The sequence below is a fragment of the Somniosus microcephalus genome, chromosome 8, assembly GCF_052327205.1.
Source record: "Somniosus microcephalus isolate GS21.2 chromosome 8, FLI_Smic_1.0, whole genome shotgun sequence".
Taxonomy (NCBI): domain Eukaryota; kingdom Metazoa; phylum Chordata; class Chondrichthyes; order Squaliformes; family Somniosidae; genus Somniosus; species Somniosus microcephalus.
Genome location: NC_140994.1, coordinates 229,389,286 through 229,412,256, shown reverse-complemented (window position 1 = coordinate 229,412,256; position 22,971 = coordinate 229,389,286). Strand labels below are relative to the sequence as shown.

At 46.4% G+C, this 22,971-nt stretch overlaps 1 protein-coding gene across 7 annotated transcripts in view; it reads left to right on the top strand.

Annotated features, from left to right (window-relative positions):
- The window catches only part of LOC147114145 (teneurin-2-like), a 1,360,318-nt gene that overhangs the window by 1,185,104 nt on the left and 152,243 nt on the right, over positions 1 to 22,971 (top strand). For all 7 annotated transcript variants that reach the window (XM_085995783.1, XM_085995782.1, XM_085995780.1 and 4 more), the window contains 2 exons: positions 13,958 to 14,158; positions 16,315 to 16,500. In XM_085995783.1, coding sequence (XP_085851909.1) covers positions 13,958 to 14,158; positions 16,315 to 16,500 — 387 coding nt within the window. The remainder of the gene's footprint in view (positions 1 to 13,957; positions 14,159 to 16,314; positions 16,501 to 22,971) is intronic.

Here is a 22,971-nt window from a genome sequence, read left to right as displayed (position 1 = left end):
TAATACATTCCAGCGTTGCACTCTGCATGACGTTGATCAATACGAGAGCAACTGATTCAGCTAAATCGAAATTGAAAACCTAGTATAAATCCAAAAGCTGTGTCTTCTCTCCAGGGAATTCTGCGCAAGCCTTCTTAAAGTATGAGATTTGATGGTTTAGCAGCCTAAGTGATAAGAGTAAACTGCCGCAAATACATCAGAAATTTTATTAAAGGACGGAAATGATTTTATTGATCTGTGTTTCTAAAAAGAATGGACTCGGCTGATTTGTATGCATTTCCAAGCTATAGAGCTCTAAGGAACTGGAATTGGAGATAGCTGATCAGCGAAAAGAAAACTCACCGGGTAGCATTCATGTCCTGAACATCGTGTTTATCATATTTAAGTTGTTCATAATATTTGCCTCATACAGTGATGACATTGGATTTGATAATTGTGATTAGTAATTTTATGCTGCATAAACCAAGCTCAAGTATTATTGAGCCAAATACACGCTCAACAAAATGAAAACACCTTTAAGGGGCTAGAAATTCAGTACCTTAGTGCCTCCTGTTAGCACCCGGGCGGGGCAATTCCAACACCGCCCGTGAAATTCAGTCAGCATTTAGCGCTGACATTAACACTTAGCGCCTGGCCCTCTAGCGCCGCTCGGACCATGACGTCAATGAGTGTGCGATGCCCCGGATGCGAAATTCAGTCGCTTCCCCTGACTTACCGCCTGGCGCTGAGAATGACCGAAATAGCAGGCGTTGATACCTGGGATTGCCGCTCCCAGGCCGCTTTTTAAAGGGATCACTTACCGGTTCATAGGGAGGGCAAGCAGCAACAATCAGAGAGAGGCTGTGCTGCATGATTAAACCTCCCCTTAAAGAACTGGAAGGCGCCAGTCTGTCTGACGACTTTCTAATTGACAGTGCCGGAACCTGATTAGCACTCTGAAGGTAGCGCCCCGCTCTCCGATGTTAGCGCCCTAAGAGAAGTGTCTAGCACTTGATTTAGCGCTCCACTTCCCTCTTGCGGCGCTAAAACTCAATTTTGCGGTCGCCAGCGTGAAAGTTAGCGGCCAGGCGATGTTAGCGCCCCAAAATGGACGATACCGAAATTTTCCCTCCTTGTATATTTTTGGCAATATCAGTTTCTGCCAGCTAATTGTATCAGAAAGAATCATCGGCAGAGTTACCAACTTAAACTCACATGCTGAGATTCAAAACTGGCATGCTGAGATTCAATGATAAGGCTTTCTTCGAGATTAAGGTTCCATCAGGTCATTTGTATTCACCATTGTTTTGTTTCTTCCTCTCCCTTTTTCACCATTTATCAAGACCTTTATTCCACCACAATTCTCAGTGCAAACCTGTACATGCTAATTTTCTACGTGATCTCAGCTAGGCTGTTACAGATGGAGGAAAGGTTAGTTGACTTGTATGTTCTCGCACATTGCCCAGCTGTCAGGAATACATCAGCAAGGCAGTAGTTTGGGAATGATGGGAAAGCAATAATGTTTAAAAGAAATTTGTCTGCATCCATACGGTTCAACTCAGCCAAGCCTTGGCTTCAGTAGGGCCAGTTTTCCGAACCCTTACCCGAGAGAAACGTTCATTTCCACAGGTCAGGAAAGGGTGCAGAGGCCATTGTCTCTGGGCCATCAGTCCGTTTACATTGCCCTGGATTCTCGGGGCTTTTCTGGACAGGTGGGGGAAAAGTAGAAATGCAGATGAGGTGGGGAATTCTTGACCTCCGAGTTCATTTTCTGGAACACCCATGCGCAGGAGTACCCAAAAAACATGGCTCTGTGACCTGCCTCTGAACCCATGCCAATTGAAGGGTCCCGGGAGCAGGCCAAAGATTTTAAGATAGGCATTTAAAAAAAATAACTTTTCAACAACCCCCAAAGATGTTCAAGTGTAATTGGAGTTTCATGGGTGGGTAGTATGGCATGACGTGACAGGGGCAAGAATCTCCAATGGCTATTACAGTAATTGCATTTGGAGTGAGGCTTGCGAAGAAAATGATCCTCAGAATTTCCCTTCCCATCTCCTTCTCTGGTCACTCGTACTTTATCCCACTTCCTTGTCGCATTACCCATTCCCCTTTCCTACCACCCCTTCACTCCCATCACTACCACTGTGGCTTCCCCTTTGAAATACCCACTCCCCTCCTCCTTGCTCCATTGTCACTCATCTGACCATTAGCCTACATCTACTCCTCTCCCCCAACTACCGCTCACTCCCTCCCAGCTACCGCTCACTCTCCCAACTACCGCTCACTCCCCCAACTACCGCTCACTTCACCCCAAACTACCGCTCACTCCCTCACAATTACCGCTCACTTCCCCCCAAACTACCGCTCACTTCCCCCCAACTACCACTCCCCCAAGGGGTTTCCTTCAAGGCGGCTTTGTTTCCTTGCTTTAATAAAATTGAATTAGAATGAGGAAAGAATCTCTGGGCTTAATTTTAACTCAGGCTTTGAGGCGTGTGGGGGGTTAAAATCGCAAAACCCGGGGGCCGGGACCCCCCCTTCCGCCTGGTTCCCGACACCTAGCCATTTTAACCCAGGCGTGTCTAATGGTCCCGAATCAGTCCCGCCTGCAACAGGCGGGACTGATCTTTAGGGCCCTTAAACAGCACTAATTGGCGTTTATAATCCCATTTTAACAGGCCCTTGCCTGTTTAACCCTTTTCCCATGTAAAACACGACTGGTGGGGATAATGCCTGTGAAACCTGGCATGAGCACTATTGGCTTGCTCACTATTGTGGTGTATGTGCCTTTAAGAGCAATTATGGTGTATGTGCCTTTAAGAGCCCCAGGTGTGCGTAATGCCGGTAATTGCCACTTGGGCTATATAAGCCTGTGTATTGTGTATATCCTTTAGAAACCCCCCCCCCAGACTTGCTTAGTAAATACCGATGAACCAACTCCTGTCTTCAGTGTCTTTATCTACACACGGACACTACAACTATCAGCTGCAGGTCAACCATTAAAGAGGAGATTTGATCAGTCATTAGTTGCAGGTGGCAGGACTTTGTTGTCTCAGGCCTGGGGCAACTTTTACCAGGCTTAACCACACCTGTGGAAGGTTGGAGCCTCACACACTTCCTCCTGGGAAACCCCGCTCTCCACCTTCACTCAGCGCTTCCTCAACTGAGGCATCTACCAGAAGCATGGGAGGCCTTTTTTTCCTTCCCTTCTTGGCATTAGAGGACCTCCAGCACCAGCAGAACCAGGAACAACAGCAGCACCAGCAACAGCAGCAGGAGTGACAGGCTGCTGCTCACCCACCTGAGGCAGAAGGGGCCAGTGCATGGAAGCCCGTCGGCGCAGGAGATACCCCCCAAACAGGGTCTACAGACACAGGGTCAGCTACCTCAACATGACTGAGCAGCAGTGCCAAAGGCGGCTCCGACTTTCGCAACAGGTAGTGACTGGCAGCTGTCTCTCTTTCTGCCAGTACACTTCACACCTAATCTGAGCCGTCTTTTGTCTCCACTTGTCCTATTACCATCTCGTCTAGTTTTGAATACCTCTTAATGTCTCTACTTCTTTTGTTCTCACAGCCCTGCCTTGCGATCTATTTCATTTCCTTTCCAGTTTTGAAAAAGGGTTCACCCAAAACGCCGACTCTAATTTCTCTCCACGGATGTTGCCTGGCCTGCTGAGTTTTTCCAGCATTTTCTGTTGTTAATACAGCAAGACCTGCTGCCCAGAGGACCAGGTGGACACTCCTTGCCAGTGGCCATCAAAGTCACCACCGCACTCAACTTTTTTGCCTCAGGCTCATTCCAGGGATCATCAGCAGACATCAGCGACATCTCCCAGGCAGCCGCACACACTTGCATCATGCAGGTAACTGATGCCCTCTTTGCCCTCGCGCACAATCACATCCATTTCACCAGGGATCGCGCAAATGTGACGGCGCGAGCGGTTGGATTAGCTCATCTGGCAGACTTTCCAAGGGTGCAGAGCATCATTGACTACACACATGTGGCCCTTAGGGTACCCCATCGCAATCCAGGTATTTTTGTCAATCGCAAGGGCTTCCACTCCCTTAACGTTCAGCTGGTGTGTGACCACAAGAAGAAGATTTTGCATGTTTGTGCCAAGTACCCTGGCAGTTGCCATGACTCCTTCATACTGCGCCAGTCTGGTGTGCCTCCGCTATTCAGGCCACTTCACGGATGGCTACTTGGAGACAAGGGCTATCCCCTGAGGACTTGGCTAATGACGCCGTTGAGGAGGCCAGCCAACGAAGCTGAGGAGTGCTACAACTCCAGCCAAATTTCCACCAGATCTATAATCGAGCAAACCATCGGCTTGCTGAAGATGCACTTCAGATGCCTGGATAGATCAGGTGGAGCCCTACAGTACTCAGCAGCCAGGGTCTCCAGAATCGTCGTGGTTTGCTGTGCACTCCACAACATGGCACAGCGTCATGGCTTGCAGATTCCTGAAGGACCAAGTGGCTCCTCACATACCTTCCTCAGATGATGATGATGAGGAGGAGCAGGGCGAAAACGAGCATCCTGCAGAGGCCCATCAACCAGCGGCAGCATTATGCAAGAACATTGCTGCCCGGGTTGCAAGGAACACACTCATCCTGGCCAGATTTGCTTAGCCTAGTAAATCAAACTATTTTGCCTCGCAGCTTCTTACCTGAGCATCGACAATGGTCAAACCCTACGGATTCCGAGCTATTTGACCAGCATCCTGACAAATGCAAGTAATCCTAAGCTCTCAATGTGAAAGCCCCATTCGCGGAATGATATACGCCAGAACTGCAGCAGTTGCCATCAGAATTTTTATGCAAAACAAACAACTGATGGCATTTTTACAAAATACACAACACTTCACCCAAGTGACTACCCTTGTGACTATTTGTGCTTTATTTTCCTCTTACGCGTGCTCCTACGTAGTGGTTCCCCTGTGGCTTCAGCAGATGTGGAGGCCCCTTGCTCACTTTCCTGCTGCTCCTGTCTCGACACCTTTGGCGGGCGTCCTCTGGGGTGGCGAGCCTGTGAGGGCTCGTCAGCAGTCTGCTGCTCCTGCGGCTGTGCAGGAGTTGAGATGTCTATCTCAGTTGGGTGTGGACTCCAGCGGGGTTCTGACCGAGGGCTCTGCAGTAGCATGGAAGTATGAGCGCTTGGAGAGGAGCCTCCACTTCCTTGAGGTCTGCCACCAACCTCCCTCTCATGGGTCAGGTCCCCCTCAGTGCCTGCAAGTGGCTTGAGAGCACCTTGCTGCACATCAGGGGGGCCATGGGGACCCGTATCTGCAATGGCAGTCCTACTCAGAAGGACTTCCATGAAGGTCTGGTTTCTCTGTTCAATAGATGCCCATCGCTCCTCAAGAGATGTCATTCTATTCTGAACACTCACCATGTTTTCCATACCCTGGCGAGTAACCTCCTCCATGGCCGTAGCCCTCCTCTCCTCTATTGTAGCCCTCCTCTCCTCTACCGTAGCCATCCTCTCCTCTACGGTAGCCAGCCTTACAATGGAGGCAGCAATCATTTCCACGTAGGTAGCCATCCTTTCCGTGTTGATGCGTTCATGCGCCACTGACTCCACAAAGGCTCTGCTCATGTTCGCTATGGACTCCTCCATTCGCTCCACACTCGCAGCGACACTGGAGACAAAACCTGCCAGAGACTCCTGTATCTGTGCATGGAGTTCCATCACCTCTGATCTTACGGATGGATCCAGAGGCAGAGGGTCGACATGCAGCTGAGCCGAGCTGGCAGAGTCCTGCACCCTCCGACGAGGACTCTCCACTGCTGTCCCTATCTCCACAATCTGCTGATGCTCACTTGTGAGCTGTGATACACCAGGTGACAACTCTACTCTATGTCCCGCAGGTCCCACCGAGGTGTGAGTGTCTGCGCTGGTGCTGGGTGCGCTTATTTCTGCTGACGCTGCGACCTCAGGTTGCAGATTCCTCTGAGGAGTCTGGCTGCTCAGGCTCTTCCTCCTGCACACTGGGGATGGGGGCTCTCGATGGTCCTGTGGGGAGTCAAGGAAAAAGTTAGAGATGTGATGCCAAGGTTACATGCATATTGCATTTTGCAGATGATCATAAGTCCATATGATGTAGCTTCAGAATCATTATCAGCGACTCATGCAATGCCAATGAGAGAGATGGAAAACTATTCTGCCACCAGCTTGCGGGGCTGCACCTGTCTGTCCTTCCGCATCTCTGTCAGCCCCGACAATCTCCAGGACGGCTTCCTCCCAGGGGGTGAGCTGGGCTAATGAGGGTGGCCCTCCTCCTGTCCTGGCTCGCTCTCTCCTGTTGTGAGCTCTCTTCTCCTGCAATGAGGGAGACAGGTGGAGGTTGAGTGAGAATGAAGGAGTGAGTGCAGAGATTGTATAGCATAGATACTTAGAAGGAGATAAAGATGGAGTGAGGTTGCAAGACCAAGGGCCCTCCCTGTGTGTTGTCAGTTGTGTTCAAAGCATCAGAGTGTGAGGGCTGCATGGTCGAATAGTTAGGTGAATGTGAGCATAGAGAGAGAGGGAATGGCTAAGGTGCATAGATGTGAGTGTCAAGTGGGATGTGGAGGAAGAGATTGCTAAAGCTGTGTGCTGGTGAGGAAAGGCAATGGGGATCAGATTGAGGTTGATGGAAACTTCATACTTACTTTTCCAGTGCAATGAAGGTCATGGAATATTTTCCTGCACTGCATCCAGGTGCGCCGTGTGAGCCCCAAGGAGTTGACTTCCCCAGCCACCTGTAGCCACACAGCCTTGGTCTGACTGGGAGGCCTCTTCCTCCCTGAAGAAGGGAACAGGACCTCCCTGTGGGCCCTAGCACCATCCAGCAATGCCTGGAGTGAAGCCTCATCAAATTTTGGGGCAGCTCTTGCCCTCCCACTTGCCATTGCTCCTGCAGGCTCCCATGCCATCTTGATGGTAAAGTTTGGAAGCCTGCAGAAGATGCAAGGCTTGCTGTGGACCTTAAAAGCAGCAGCAATGATGACGTCATATTCTGCGACTTTCTGACTGGAAATACTCAATTGCCAAGGGTTCCCACACGTTGGAAATCAATTGGCCAATTGAGTTAAAATTGCATCAATCTCACAGACCCATTTAGATTCGTGTGGGAAACACTAAATTCGGGGAACCCGACAATTCCCCGCACCTGAGTTAAAATTGACCCCTCTGTCTTTCTGCCTTTCCTATCTCATTGGTGTTAGTAATTAAAATCCCTGTCTCACATGTGTGTGCAATTATCATTGACCTTTTCTGGCCGTTAGCAAAACACAGATAATTAATTGGCATCAAAATTTAACTGGTGGGTTTTTATTTGAAAATTTAAGTTACATTAAATGAAGAAAGACACATTCTCTCTCCATCTCCATCTTCTATCTCTATCTCTATAAATACACAAATCACTAAAAGTTACGACGCAGGTTAGTAAGGCCATTAAAAAAAGCAAACCAAGCACTAGGGTTTATTTCTAGAGGGATAGAATTGAAAAGTAGTGAAGTTATGCTAAACTTGTATCGAACCCTGGTTAGGCCGCACTTGGAGACAGTGTGCAATTCTGGTCGCCATATTATAAAAAGGATATGGAGGCACTGGAGAGGGTGCAGAGAAGATTTACAAGGGTGATACCAGAAATGCGAGGGTATACATATCAGGAAAGGATGAACAGGCTGGATCTCTTTTCTCTTGGAAAAAAGAAGGCTGAGGGGTGACCTAATAGAGGTCTTTAAAATTATGAAAGGTTTTGATAGAGTGGATACAGAGAGAATGTTTCCACTTGTGGGGAAGAGCATAACTAGAGGCCATCAATATAAGATAGTCACCAAGAAATCCAATAGGGAATTCAGAAGAAGCTTCTTTACCCAAAGAGTGGTGAGAATATGGAACTCGCTACCACAGGGAGTGGTTGAAGCGAATAGTAGAGATCCATTTAAGGGAAGGCTGGACAAGCATATGAGGGAGAAGGGAATAGAGGGTTATGCTGATAGATTTAGATGAGGAGGAGGCTCGAGTGGCGCATAAACGCAGGCATGGACTGGTTGGGCTGAATGGCTTGTTTCTGTGTTGTATATCCTATGTATATATCTACCATTTCTCTTTCATTCTTCCATCTCGCTCTGACCTCAGTCTGTGTTTCTTCTCTCTCCTCTTCCTCCTCCTCCCCAAATTAATCTGCTTTCTAAATTCTATAGAATACAAAGTAGAACCTACAACATGTGTGTAATCACAAGACTTTAATTTCTCTCTCTCGCACATGTACACACAAACACTTATAGCGACCCTTTTTTTTTTAAATCACTCAATATATCTTTTAACCTCAATAAAGCTTTTGAAAATTATCATTTTGTTTTTCAAAATTATTGTACCTTCCTCCAGAGATCAGTGGCAGATCTAACACTTTTTTTTTGGAAATCCTCCAACTCACTGTGAGCAATGCCACAGGACAGCACTATGTACAGTAAATACATAAAGGTCTTGCATCTAGCAAACAGCCGGCATACTTTAAATGTTACATATTGTCACTTATGCAAAGTTCCGTGTCATATTTGAAGAAAAGTATTAATAAACAGGAAGAAAGCCAGTTATTTCCTGCTGGTTTCTTTTGGCCTTATGAAAGAGCTGCATATTTACAACTGGCTAAAAATTCACAAAGAAACTCCCAGGAAAAATTAAACCAGTCTCATCAAATTTCCTCTCATGAGGGAAGCATAATGTTAGAAGAGCAAATGCAGGTGACAAAATTGAAAATTCTCAGACCATAATTTCCTCTAATTAACTTCAAGATATAACTCGTGGTAATTAGCCTCTAATTGACCTCATGATATGCTATTTATGATGAATAGACCATACATGTGTAACACACGGGGAAAAATTCAGTTGGTTAACACCTCCAGTTAGCGCTTGGCAGGGGCACTAACGGGGTGCTGATGCAGTCGCGCCGGGGCGAGGCAAATCCAGCGATGCACGCCAAATCCGGACGCCCCCCTCCCCATAACACCGCCACTTTGAGTTACCATTGGGGACCTCAGCGCCAGGCAGATCGTGACGTCAGTGAGCGTGCAATGCTCACATGGGCGCCCGATCTGCAAATTTATTATCGCCCTTTGCCTAGAACCTCGCCCCAACAGCGACAGGGAGAGGAGGCGTCAAGCAGGTGGATGCCGGCTCCAGGGACGCTACTTAAAGGGATCATGAATAATGAGTCGCAGCTGTCAGGTTAGCTCTTTCACTGCTTCCTTGTCATTGTGCAACAGTTTAATTCAGTTATTTAAAGGTTGTTTAGCATCAGGAGTGTTGTGGCTACTAAAAATTAGTTACATTTATTCTCACAACATATCAAATTGCTACACTTGGTTAAATTAATGGGAGCTGAACTGGCAGTCGACCTCACCCTCCAGGATCTACGGTGGAGGGAGTGGAGGCAGCGAGAAAGATGGAACACGTGGCCAGAGGGAGGAGAAGGGCCATGAGGGCTGCTTGAGTTGTCCGGCTCCTTCTCCTTGACCTGCTGCTGCTGGCTGAGATGGCTGCACAGCCAGCAATGATGGGAATGAGATTCTGCAGCATCAATGAACCTTCCCTTTAAGAACTGGAAAGAGCCTGTGGCAATGATGACTTGTGATTAGACTGCACCTGATATTGGTCAGCGCTTTGAGTTAAATGCCACTGAGCTAGGCCATTAGTGTTTGATTTAGCACTCCAATTCCTTTCTTTGTGCAATGAGACTTAATTTTGCATGCAGTCTGAAGCATTAGCGGCTGGCGCTAATTCTCAATGTAACTGGTAAAATAGATAAGGGAGAACCAGTGGATGTGGTGTATTTGGACTTTCAGAAGGCTTTCAATAAGGTCCCGCATAAGAGATTAGCGTGCAAAATTAAGGTACATGGGATTGGGGGCAAGGTATTGACTTGGATAGAGAACTGGTTGGCAGATAGAAAGCAAAGAGTTGGAATAAACGGGTCGTTTTCCGAGTGGCAGGCAGTGACTAGTGGGGTACTGCAAGGATCGGCCCTAGGACCCCAGCTGTTCACAATATATATTAATGATCTGGACGAGGGAATTGGATGTAGTATCTCCAAATTTGCAGACGACACAAAGCTAGGTGGGAGGGTATGCTGTGAGGAGGATGTCGTGAAACTCCAGTACGATTTGGACAGGTTGGGTGATTGGGCAGAAACATGGCAAATGCACTATAATGTGGATCAATGTGAGGTTATCCACTTTGGTGGCAAAAACAGGAAGGCAGATTATTATTTGAATGGCAATAGATTGGGAGAAGGGGAAGTGCAAAGAGACCTGTGTGTTCTTGTGTACCAGTCGCTGAAGGTAAGCATGCAGGTGCAACAGGCGGTTAAGAAGGCAAATGGTATGTTGGCCTTCGTAGCAAGAGGGTTCGAGTACAGGAACAAGGATGTCTTGCTGCAGTTGTACAGGGCCTTGGTGAGACCGCATCTTGAGTATTGTGTGCAGTTTTGGTCACCTTATCTGAGGAAGGATGTTCTTGCCATGGAAGGAGTTCAGCGAAGATTCACCAGGCTGATACCTGGGATGGCAGGAATGATGTATGAGGAGAGATTGTGTCGATTGGGCTTATACTCACTGGAGTTTAGAAGATTGAGAGGGGATCTCATTGAAACCTATAAAATTCTGTCAGGCCTGGACAGACTAGATGCAGGAAGGATGTTCCCGATGGCCGGGGAGTCCAGAACCAGGGGTCATAGTCTAAGGATAAGGGGTAAGCCATTTAGGACTGAGATGAGGAGGAATTTCTTCACCCAGAGAGTGGTGAACCTGTGGAATTCTCTGCCACAGAGGGCAGTGGAGGCCAGTTCATTAAATATATTCAAGAAGGAGTTGGATATATTTCTTAAGGCTAAAAGGATCAAGGGATATGGGGAGAAGGCAGGGACAGGGTACTGAATTTGGATGATCAGCCATGATCTCATTGAATGGCGGAGCAGGCTCGAGGGGCCGAATGGCTTACTCCTGCTCCTATCTTCTATGTTTCAAACTTTTCAAAAGTTACCGCCCATTCCTGGGCTATAATGAATTTCTCCACCTTAATACTATTAAAGTTGACATAACTGATACCTTTACGTCAATGGAAGAATAATATTTTACACGTTGCATGGTGTAATGCGTTTGTTTTTATAAATTGTCATACCATTTGCCTTACTGTGAGCAATGACAAAGGAGATAGGAACATGGGAATAGGAGTAAGTTATGCAGCCCCTCGAGCCTGATCTGCCATTCTGATCTGTATCTTAACTCCATTTAACCGCCTTGGTACTAGATCCACTAGTACATAAAAATTAAGGATGCAAAAAATAGTGTTGTACAAGGCAACTATCAATAAAACACAGCATTTGATGCGTTACCCTGTATTCTTCACGCCGACACCATTCCTCCTTTTAATGCATAATAGGAGTCCTATATATATTCTTTAACAATGATGGACAATTTTTTCCCCCACCATATTGGTGCTTCTAAAAAATTCATCCCAAACCCGCGATGCCTACTATCTAGAAGGACAAGGACAGCAGGCACATGGGAACACCACCACCTCCAGGTTCCCCTCCAAGTCACACACCACTCTGACTTGGAAGTATATCGCTGATCCTTCATCGTCGCTGGATCAAAATCCTGGCACTCACTCCCTAATAGCACTGTGGGAGCACCTTCATCACACGGACTGCAGCGGTTCAAGGTGGCGGCTCACCACCACCTTCTCAAGGGCAATTAGGGATGAGCAATAAATGCTGGCCTTGCCGGCGACACCCACATCCCATGAATGAATTTTTTAAAAATCAGTAGTAAAATGTTCTTTTCAGTCAGTACATAATGTAAATAAGGGTGTTTATTCTTGCACAGTGACATTTGAAATTTTGATAATACCTCCAAAGCACTCCTTACAGTAGAAGATGAGATATCAGTAGTAATAGCTTCATGCTGACAGAAAATTGTGAATATTCACTGAAAACAAGCTTTGCAGCCGCCAAACACCCTTTCTAGTGCATTATTTTGACGTGTGAATTACTTTGCTTCTGATTAAGAATGCTATTTCCAAGGGGCCTTGACAGCTGGAGTGTTTTTAACCACAGCTTCTATTTACCTGTACCCAGTGTTTGCTTCAACAAGTACAAGGAGCAGGGACTTAGCTGGTGCAGTGGGTTAGGTGTTGCCCGTCTCTGGGAACAAACTTAAATGGAAGACGATGGCTTTTCATCTTTTAGATCTGAGTTTAAATCTGGCCTATGCTAACAAGTGAAATGTTTCTTTATTTGGTAGTTGGTCCTTGGGCAGCTTCAAACCAGTGCTGAGTTTGACACCAATTGACACTAAATTGGCATTCTCACTCAGAGAGGCCACAGGATTGTTGTAGCAGCAAAGAGAAAATTGCCACACTGGGGGTTGTAGAGAGTGTTTTATTTTGGGACTGAGTAGTGGGAGCTTGCACCTGACCATGTTTTACCTAACCTGTGAGTTCATGCATAAAGTTTGCACAAAAAGTCAAGTTAAGGGGCAAAATCAACTTCATAATGTGCCCGGCAAGCGAATTTCCTGTGTAACACACAGGGGTACACAGTGACAAGGATTGGCGACACACTAGCTGGATTAACATTGGTACAGATAAAGCATTTAACCCATGGTGTTTCAGTGGCAATGTAATTTCATTGGTGTCCATTATTTTGGCTTACCTGCATGTAACCTGCTCAATAATTCCTCCCAGCCAGTTCTTCAATTATATCATTCCTGCTCATTGTTCAAGTCAAATATTCAAACAATTTCAACACACAAAAAATAGCATCAATGCCAGTTCTTTGTAACTCCTTTCTGAAAAGAATTACCATTTCTTTTAATCAATCAAAATCCAATTGAACACCAATATTAAAGGCCTTTCTATAATATATTTTTAGCATTTATATTCAATTCTTCTTCTTCCTAAAGGTGTAATGTGACCTTGTCCAAACAATTTTCACAAATGATATTAAAAGAACCATAACCTTGCAAATAATTATCAAATCTGTGCCTTCCTAAAAGTATTGAAACTACCACCAAGACCACTTGCTTCTGTCTCCACAGCATCACCTATCCCCTACCCTTGCTTTACCCCCACTCAAACTTTTGCTGAAACCATTGTGCTTTTGTTACTGCCAGATTTGACTTTTCCAACATCTTCCTCATTGAGCTTCACCCAACACAAACTCCAACTCATCCAAAAATACACCTGTCCCTCACTGAGTCCTGTTCACCTATCTTATCCATCCTTACTGATCTCCATTGTGTCTCTGTTCTCCAACACATCAAATTCAAAATCTCATCCTCATTTACAAATCCTCATCCCACCTTTTGGCAATCTCCTTTGGACTTCCGATTTCTTATGTATTTGCACCCACTGTTCCACCTTTGATGGCAAAATTTATAGCCATCTCAGCCCCAATCTTTTGAGCTTCCTCCTAAACTCCTCTGCATTGCTATACCTTACCTCACCTTTAGAAATTTCCATAACAGTTTTATGTTCAATAATATTTTTGGTCATCTTTTCTAACCCTTCCACTGTTGCTCATTGTCTATTTCTGTTCTATGAAGTGTTTGGAGCATTTTCTATGATGCAGATGCTGTATAAATGCAAGGTGGCAAACTATTCCCGAAAATAAAATAAAATCAGATATATTCCAAATATAACAAGTAGAACTATAATACATATATATCATTGAAGATAAACAAGAGTTGCTGTATTCAAGACATTTGAGGACATTAAGTAATTTGTTTACAGCTGGCTTGTGGCCTACCAACTCAGTTAATTGCTGTCATTAGAACTATGCTATTGCTCCATCATTGTGTGTATTTGAATATGTGAATTTTAATTAAATTTTGAACTATATAAGTTAAGACTTATGAATAGTTGAAGTTTCCTCATAACATTCTGTAGATATTCCATGAGTTTTGTCTCTATTGATATCTTACAGTGGACTGTTTGGATCCAACATGCTCAAATCATGGAGTATGTGCCCAAGGGGACTGTCACTGCAGCCCAGGTTGGGGTGGATTAAATTGTGAAATCCCTAGAGCCCAATGCCCAGATCAGTGTACGGGACATGGCACCTACATTCCAGAAACAGGCCTCTGCAGCTGTGACCCAAGCTGGATAGGCCCGGACTGCTCAGTTGGTAAGGAAAAGCACTTAATTCTCTGTATAACTGTAACCAGAAAAAGGTAGGTGTACTTAAGTTCCATTGGATATTTACCTTGGCCCTGGAACAACACTGTGGGATTTTGCCTTATGAATGCAGTCGTGTGAAATTCCTCTCACTGTTACTTTGGTGGAAGCATTAAACATTTATTTTAAATGAGCTACCACTGTGCTAAATAGAAACTAGGAAACTCAAACAAATGTTAACCTAGTATCCCACTGTATCATTTCAGCACCTCTCTTACTGAAGGATTAACTTGAGAATTTCTGTTCAGAGGAAAAAATCAAACTTTATTGTTTCTTTGTTTTGTTTTCAGGAAGGCTATATTTGTATTTTCTACCTCTTATTTCTGGCTTTAGAGAGGTTTTCAGTAGTACCTGAGTTGTAATTATGAGGGAGGAGTTCTTAGTCAGTATGTTGAACAAGGTACGGTACAGTGCTACATCTGCTTCTGGGTAATGAAGATACAAGAACACTTGGAAACACTTGGGAAATACTTCATTAAGTTCATAGATGAAGAAAAAGAGGAGTTCAAGATAAAGGTCTTGGACTGGCAATTAGCCAATTTCAGTGGGATGAAAAGTGACTTAAACTAGATTAATTGATTGGGAAAAATGGCAAATCAAACAGCAGAACAGCAGTGGGACATATTTAAATACAAGACGAATAAAGTACAGGATAAATACATTCCAACTAGGAGCAAAGGAGGCACATCAAACGAAGGGAGGGGTTCCACGGATAAATAGACAGACAAAAAGTGAGATTTAACAAAGAGGCACATAACAAATGTAGAAGAAATCAACGAGAAATATAAAAGACCTGGAATGGAAGCAGAGAGAGAAATTAGGAAGGCAAAGAAAGAGTCAAAAAAGACAGGTGGTCAACATTGAAGGAAAATATTTTATAAGAACTATGTTGGTAGTCAAAGAAGGGGTAGGACCACTTAGAATTGAAGTCAGCTATCTTGTACTTGAAAGTGAAATTCAAGATTGTACTTTTTGTTAAGTGTTTTCTGTTGTGTCTGCTTAAATTAATTTGCTGAATTAATGAATGATTCAGTGGACTGTGGTACCTTTGATGTGTAACTTCCTAGAAATCCGAATGAAAGCAGGATCTTGGGGCTTGTTTTTAACTCCCTGGCGGGAATGTGGCAGAGCGAGCAGTGTGTCCATCCAGGAGCGGCAGCAGGCAGGCTCGGCTGATTTTAACAGCCGGGCCTCATTAACATGCCGCTTGCTGACTTCCCCACCAAAATGGCGGGAAGCGACTGCCCAGTTGTTAAAACCAAGCAGCAGAAGGCTGTCGACTAGGTCCCAAGGGTATGGTCCCTGGAACAAGGTACATGCTCCGGGAGAGGGAGGGGAGGGGGTGGGAGCCTGGGACAGGGGAGGCCCAAGGTTTCCTTTTGGGGCCTGGAGGAGCATTCCTGCTCCTCCTGACCAACAAGGAAACTAAAAGAAATAAGTTAAAAACTTAGTTTGCCAGGCCTCTTCAAGCCCTAGCTGCTAATCCAGGCAGGTGTTGCCACTGCTCCCCCGCTCAAGCCTCAGGTTAAAATGGCAGATCAGGCCCCAATGACATCATTGGAGACCGATCTGCATATTTAAAGAGGACTCCGCAGACTTGGGGCAGACGTCCTTACTGTCTGAAATGTTAAATTACAGTTGGTCAGATCAGGGATGGAAAGGAGTAAGTCATGCGCCGCCTCCCCCCGCCCCCCCGTCTAGTTACGTCTTGATGCAGTAAAGGCTAGAATTTTTCATTATAGATTTCAAAGTAAATGTGCCTCGACATTAAGGGCTCACCTAATACATTACATAAGTTAAGAATCAAAGGCCTATATGATAAGAGAAAAGGGGGACTTTACACATTCCTATCTCCCTTGTTTGAGCTGAAGGCAAAAATGTCTCTATATTCAACTCAGCATTAGTTGAGAACAGCTTGTTCTGGCCGAGAATCTCAATCATTAAGGGGCTGTGCAGTACATCTGCCCTGCACCTGTGGTTGAAGGGTTTTCCTTTGTAAGTGTTTCAAAACCTAATAAACTCAGCTTCCAATATCTCACATGGCTGAGACTGCAAAATGTACACTTTAGTTGTTGTGTCAGTTGAATTTCTGTTTCCTATCTTTAGAAGTGTGCTCCGTGGACTGTGGCACCCATGGCGTCTGCATATCTAGTGTGTGCCGGTGTGAGGAGGGCTGGACAGGTATGGCGTGTGATCAGAGAGTTTGTCACCCTCGCTGCGCAGAGCATGGGACCTGCAAGGATGGAAAATGTGAATGCCGAGAGGGCTGGAATGGAGAGCACTGCACCATTGGTAGGGAACAAGATTGATTACTCCTTTCGAATACAAACTCAATATACCACACACACTACTAATAGATTTGTTCAATAATGTTATCTGTATGACTGCTGAGTATACTTCCTCACAGTGAGTTTGCAATCTCAGCTCTCATGGGGTAGGAGGGGAGGGGACGGGAAGGGAAGGAAAGGAGAGAGGTGGAGAGCTGCTTCACCTTCAGAAAGGAATGGGAAGTTCAGAGGACAAGTCAACCTTAAGGACTCCTGTGTACCTCCTGTGGCTGATTACAGAGCAGTAGAGTCACATTCTTAGTCATCTGCCTCTCCACTGGACAAAATGATGATTGTGGGTCTAAAGAAAGAAGAAGGATTGCTTGAAACAGGGATAATCCTTTTTTTAATAGAGGAAAAAAAAGTCCTCTTTACCTAATGTAGATTTTTGACAAAGGAGCAATTTTGAAAATAGCAGGTTGAAAAATTCTGCCTTTACTTTCCGTCACTCTTCTACTTTCTCCTGACAGAAAATACTTTTCCCCCAGTGATTTATCACTAGAATAGGAATAATTCACTGATAGAAATCTGCTGCTGCTATGCTTTCTTTTTACCTTCTCCCCCATCTATTTACTGATCTGATAAATGTCTGGAAGCCAGAGCTTAAAATAAAGGAGCAAATAAAAACCACACATCTGATGCTGAGCTAGGTATAAGTTTATACCTGGTTTTCCTACCTTCGTACAAGTAAACTCACAAGAATGCTCATGTTGTCGGACTCCCTTTCAGAGTGGTTGGTGCTGTTTTATTGTGTCCTGTCTATTTGTCTCCTCAAAGGTGCCATTATTCCAATTCAGCCACATCGCATCGGTGTTTAAGTGTTTTGCCAAGCACAGTATTTGCATCAAGTAGTGAAAGGTGCTGCAGACTTGGTATTCATTTTATTTAATTTCTTGCAGTCTCCTGCAGCATTGGAGCCCAATTACTGTATATAGAATTACTTGGAACGACAAAGAATCTACAGCACAGAAACAAGCCATTTGGCCCAATTGGTCTATGCCAACATTTATGCTTTACATAATTGCCTCCTAAAGTGGCTTTGTCTGATCGTGGAGCATGGAGCACCTTGATTTCAAAATTCTCATCCTTGTTTTCAAATCCCTCCATGGCCTCGCCCCTTCCTATCTCTGTAATCTCCTTCAGCCCCACAACCCCCCCGAGGTATCTGCGCTCCTCTAATTCTGCCTTCTTGAGCATTCCTGATTATAATTGCTCAACCATTGGTGGCCGTGCCTTCTGTTGCCTAGGCCCTAAGCTCTGGAATTCCCTGCCTAAACCGATCCGCCTCGCTACCTCTCTTTCCTCCTTTAAGACGCTCCTTAAAACCTACCTCTTTGACCAAACTTTTGGTAACCTACCCTAATTTATCCTTATGTGGGCTGGTGTCAAATATTTTGTCTTAAAATTCTCCTGTGCAGCGCCTTGGGGCGTTTTACTACGTTAAAGGTGCTATATAAATACAAGTTGTTGTTGTTTAGCAAACTCGTGGATTATTTTCTCTGTTTGGAACAAGAAAAAAGATACATTTTGAAGATTTGACACTTTTTTGTTCCATTTTTAATTCTGGTATCGTAGAAACAGAAGTGAGAGGGATTGAGTTTAGCTAAGTTGTTATTAGTATGCCTGGCTGTGTCTGGGGAGGGAGGGTTGTGTTAGTGGCTGACCCTCAGCTCCTGTAACAAAACGCAGTCTGTGCCTTGCAGTTTGTGATGAAAAGTTGTTAACCTTTCATAACCAGACGCAATCGAGACCTTGACATTGTATGATGTGTGTAAGCTCAAAAACAGAATGGAAACTGTAGTTAAATGGAATCTGACTGAAGGCTAGCATACACAATCAGCTGCACAGCAGAAGTAACTAAGCCAACTTGCCCTTTAACACGGGAAGCAATTTTTGCAGTAGGTGTTGCAACTGTGAAGAAATAAGGTAAGCCAAGGGCAATGGAGAATGATGCAGGGTTGTGCCTGCTGTCTCTGTCGTGGTGAGTTCCTGAGCTCAGGAATTATATTTAAGGGGAAATATGGAGTACTGTGTACAATTTTGGTCTCCTTATTGATTCCTGGGATGGCGGGACTGTCGTATGAGAAGAGATTGAGTAAACTAGGCCTGTATTCTCTTGAATTCAGAAGAATGAGAGGGGATCTCATTGAAGCATACAAAATTATTACAGGGCTTGATAGGATGGATGCTGGGAGAATGTTTCCCTTGGCTGGGGAGTCTAGAACCAGGGGCCACAGCCTCAGGATAAAGGGTAGGCCATTCAGGACTGAGATGAGAAGAAATTTCTTCACACAGAGGGTGGTGAATCTTTGGAATTCTCTACCCCAGAGGGCTGTGGAGGCTCAGTCATTGGGTATATTCAAAGCAGAAGTCAATAAATTTCCGACTAGTAAGGGCATCAAGGGATATGGCGATAGGACCAGTGAATGGAGTTGAGGCAGAAGATCAGCCATGATCTCACTGAATGGCGGAGCAGGCTCGAAGGGCCGAATGGCCTACTCCTGCCCCTATTTCTTATGTTCTTATGGAGCAAGAGGCTAGGTATTCATCATCCGGAGGGAAATTAGGAGTGCGGCACCCTGGAACCTCTGAGCAATTCGAAGCAGAGGATCACAAAGTGGCATTGGCAAAAGCTGGGGGCCAGATTGCTTCTTGCTGGATTGGACAGTGGAGGTTTGATGAGTGGAGAGACATAAACAAAGAAGAAGGGGAGAAAGTAGAGGTGGGCAATTTTTCAAGTACACAGAAGTGACAAAGTTCCTTGCCACCCTCAGTGGATCGCTGGCAGTGCCGATAGCAGGAACGGTACTTGTACTTACAAAATGACCCCCAGAAAGTAATACACTTTTTTTGTCAGTTTAGCATTGGGATTAGCAAAGTTTGTAAAACGACAGAGTGAGCAGGCAGATAGGCCTAGAAATTAACGGGGCACCAAGCTCGCCTGGGCGCCGGAAGTCCCGCCCCGGAAGGAGCCGATTGCGCCAGCGCGATATTCAGTTTCAGCACCCCAAACGGAATCGGGGCGCTGCTCGAGGTGCCCCGCGTCCCTCTTGGGGTGTTGAAACTGAATATCGCAGCGCTGCGGCACGGCGTGCTGCGGTACTGCAGGCCTTCCTCCCCTTCTTAAAGGGGAGGGGCCTGCACCAACGCGATCAGAGATCGCGAGTGCCGGCAAAAGAGCCCGGCACCGAGGGGAGGTGCCGGGCTCTTGGGACACAGCCGGCACTGCCCGGCGGGGGGCTCAGGAGGTCGGGAACGGCGGCGCGAGGAGGTGCTAGCAGGCGGCCAGCAGTAAAAATGGCCGCCCGCACCTCCCCTTTAATTAGCGCCACTACCACCGCAGGTCGGCCCCCCTGAACTGGTTGCAGATTGCAACCGGCGTTACAGTGGGCGGCGCGACCAAATATCGCGATCGGGGCACTGCACACACCGATGATGTCATCGGTGGCGGCGCAGCGCTACAGGCTAACGCCGCCATTAGCGTCCCGCTAAATTTCGTGGGGGGCATGGCCAGTGGCGCTAAAGCCACTAAGGGCCCTCTTTGGGCGCTAACTGGTGGCGCAGCCCACCGAATTTCTAGGCCATAATATTTTTTGTTTGGAAGCGCGGGATGGGCTCAGATGTACCCTTACAAAGTCTTAAGAAACTTGATTTGAAATGATGCCTTCCAAGCCACAATTCTTCATTTTTTTTAATTGAAATGAGTAGACAGTGCAAGGGTTTTTAGGAGGAAAACTAGCAGTCACTATTACAAATTGCAATGACACTACTTTACAGAGTGTGGACAATCCTGAATTCGCTGAGTAGGCACAGCATTGAAAAATTGCTAATAGGCCCTTGCTTAACTGTAGTAACCCAGGGGAGAAGGAGCTTCCACACATGCTTACAAACCAGAACATTGGATTAGGTTGTCAATGGCGCCAGGGTGTACATAGAAACATAGAAGATAGGAGCAGGAGTAGGCCATTCGGCCCCTCGAGCCTGCTCCGCCATTTAATGAGATCATGGCTGATCATCCAAATTCAGTACCCTGTCCCTGCTTTCTCCCCATATCCCTTGATCCCTTTAGCCTTAAGAAATATATATAACTCCTTCTTGAATATATTTAATGAATTGGCCTCAACTGCCTTGTGTGGTAGAGAATTCCACAGGTTCACCACTCTCTGGGTGAAGAAATTCCTCCTCATCTCAGTCCTAAATGGCTTACCCCTTATCTTTAGACTGTGACCCCTGGTTCTGGACTCCCCCGCCATCGGGAACATTCTTCCTGCATCTAGTCTGTCTAGTCCTGTAAAACTATTGTTGCGGTTTGGCCGCCCATTTTAGAAACCACATATTTTTAATTCTGATTGACACCAATGTAAATGAAAGTTGGATGGTTTCTACAACAGTCGTCATGGTTAAGTGACAGTGGCCCCGATATTGGCGGGGAGGGTGCGGGGAGGCCGGAAACGGCCAAAGAACCTGGTAATTCCAGAGACACAGAGTCCCTGCCAAATTTAACGGCAGGACATCGTTATAATCTTTTTTCTTCTGTCTCCTGCCTGGCTGGCAGCCGGCCAGATTGACAGCCTGGCTGGCTGCTGGGCAGGAAACCTAGCAACAGGAGGCCACAACCTGGGGACGGTCCCCAGCAATCGGGAGGGGGGGATGGTCGGCATTCGGGGCTTGGAGAGACAGCCATCGGGCCTTGGCGAGGGAGTGGCGGTTGTCTGCGATCGTAGCAGGGGGAATGAGAGGCTGCAATCAGCAGCCGATGACTTCTTTGAGGGGCCAGGGGAGCGTCAGCTGTGGCTCAGTTGGTAGCACCTCGCCTCTGAGTCGGAAGTTTGTGGGTTCAAGTCAAACTCAGAGACTTGAGCACAAAAATCTAGGCTGACACTCCAGTACACTACTGAGGGAGTGCTGCATTGTCGGAGGTGCCGTCTTTCAGATAAGACATTAAACCGAGGCCCCGTCTGCCCTCTCAGGTGGACGTAAAAGATCCCATGGCACTACTTCAAAGAAGAGCAGGGGAGTTATCCCCGGTGTCCTGGCCAATATATATCCCCTCAATCAACATCACTAAAACAGATTATCTGGTCATTATCACATTGCTGTTTGTGGGAGCTTGCTGTGCGCAAGTTGGCTGCCGTTTTTCTACATTACAACAGTGACTACGCTTCAAAAAGTACTTTATTGGCTGTAAAGTGCTTTGGGACGTCCTGAGGTGGTGAAAGACGATATAGAAATTGTGGTAAACCACTTTTATCGTTCACTATCGTTACACTATAGTTATCACTGTTATATCGTTACTCTATGGTTATCACTGTTCACACTGTTGTATCACTATACGAGGTCGCCTCTTGTCACGCTGCTATACCTGGGCTGACCACTGCTGACTCCGCCCATGACTCCACCTACCTGCCCAGGTATAAAGGTAGTCGACTGGCTGGCATTCCTCCTTGTTGTATCCGATCACCCACGAGGGTGGGCTCTGTTATTTAGCCAATAAAAACCTATAGTTACTTTCTTAACTCGTCGCTTTTCATTGGATGAATTGATAGGTATATCAATTTTATTGGCTAAATTTTAAAATGTCGACACTTGAGCAGTCAAACGACCAGCCAAACGACCAGCCAAGCGACCAGCCAGACGCCCAGCTACAACAGCCACAGCAGCCGGCCTGGCTGCGAGCCCTCAGACCACCGTACCTGGACCTAAACCCACAGGCAGCAAACTCAGCCCTCGACTTCGAACACTGGCTGAGCTGCTTCGAAGCCTACCTGGGAGAATCCGGCGTGCCTCAGAAATCCATGCTAAGAGTTCTGAACGCCCAAGTGAGCCCTAAAGTATTCGCACTCATCCGGGACCTTAAAACATACGAGGACGCCATCAACCAGCTGAAAAGACAGTACCAAACCCCAGTAAATTCCATGTATGCCAGACACCTCCTAAGATCCCGCCCGCAACAGCCAGGAGAGCCCGTGGAGGAATTTTTACGGGTGCTACAAGCACTCGGCAGAGACTGTAACTTTAAAGCGGTAACGGCGGCAGAAAATACTGAAGACAATGTCCGCGATGCCTTCGTGAAAGGCCTGCGGTCCGACTACTCATGGCAAAGACTACTGGAAGCAAGGGACCTCGACCTGGACAAAGCTGCAGCCCTCGCTCTCTCTCTAGAGGTGGCCCATCGGGACCTCGAGGCATACTCAAGGTACTGTAACTCGCGACCCTGGGACTTGGGACCGACCCCGACCGCGATACCCCCCACAGCAACCCCCCTGGGACCTACCTCAGCATCGGCGTCCCGGACCCGATCGAGACCGCCACCCCCGGTACCGGCTCCGACATCGGACCCCCGCGATCGGGCCGCCGGCTGCTTCTTCTGCGGCCAGGCGAAACACCCGAGGTCGCGCTGCCCAGCCAGGAACTCTACCTGCTCAAACTGCATGAA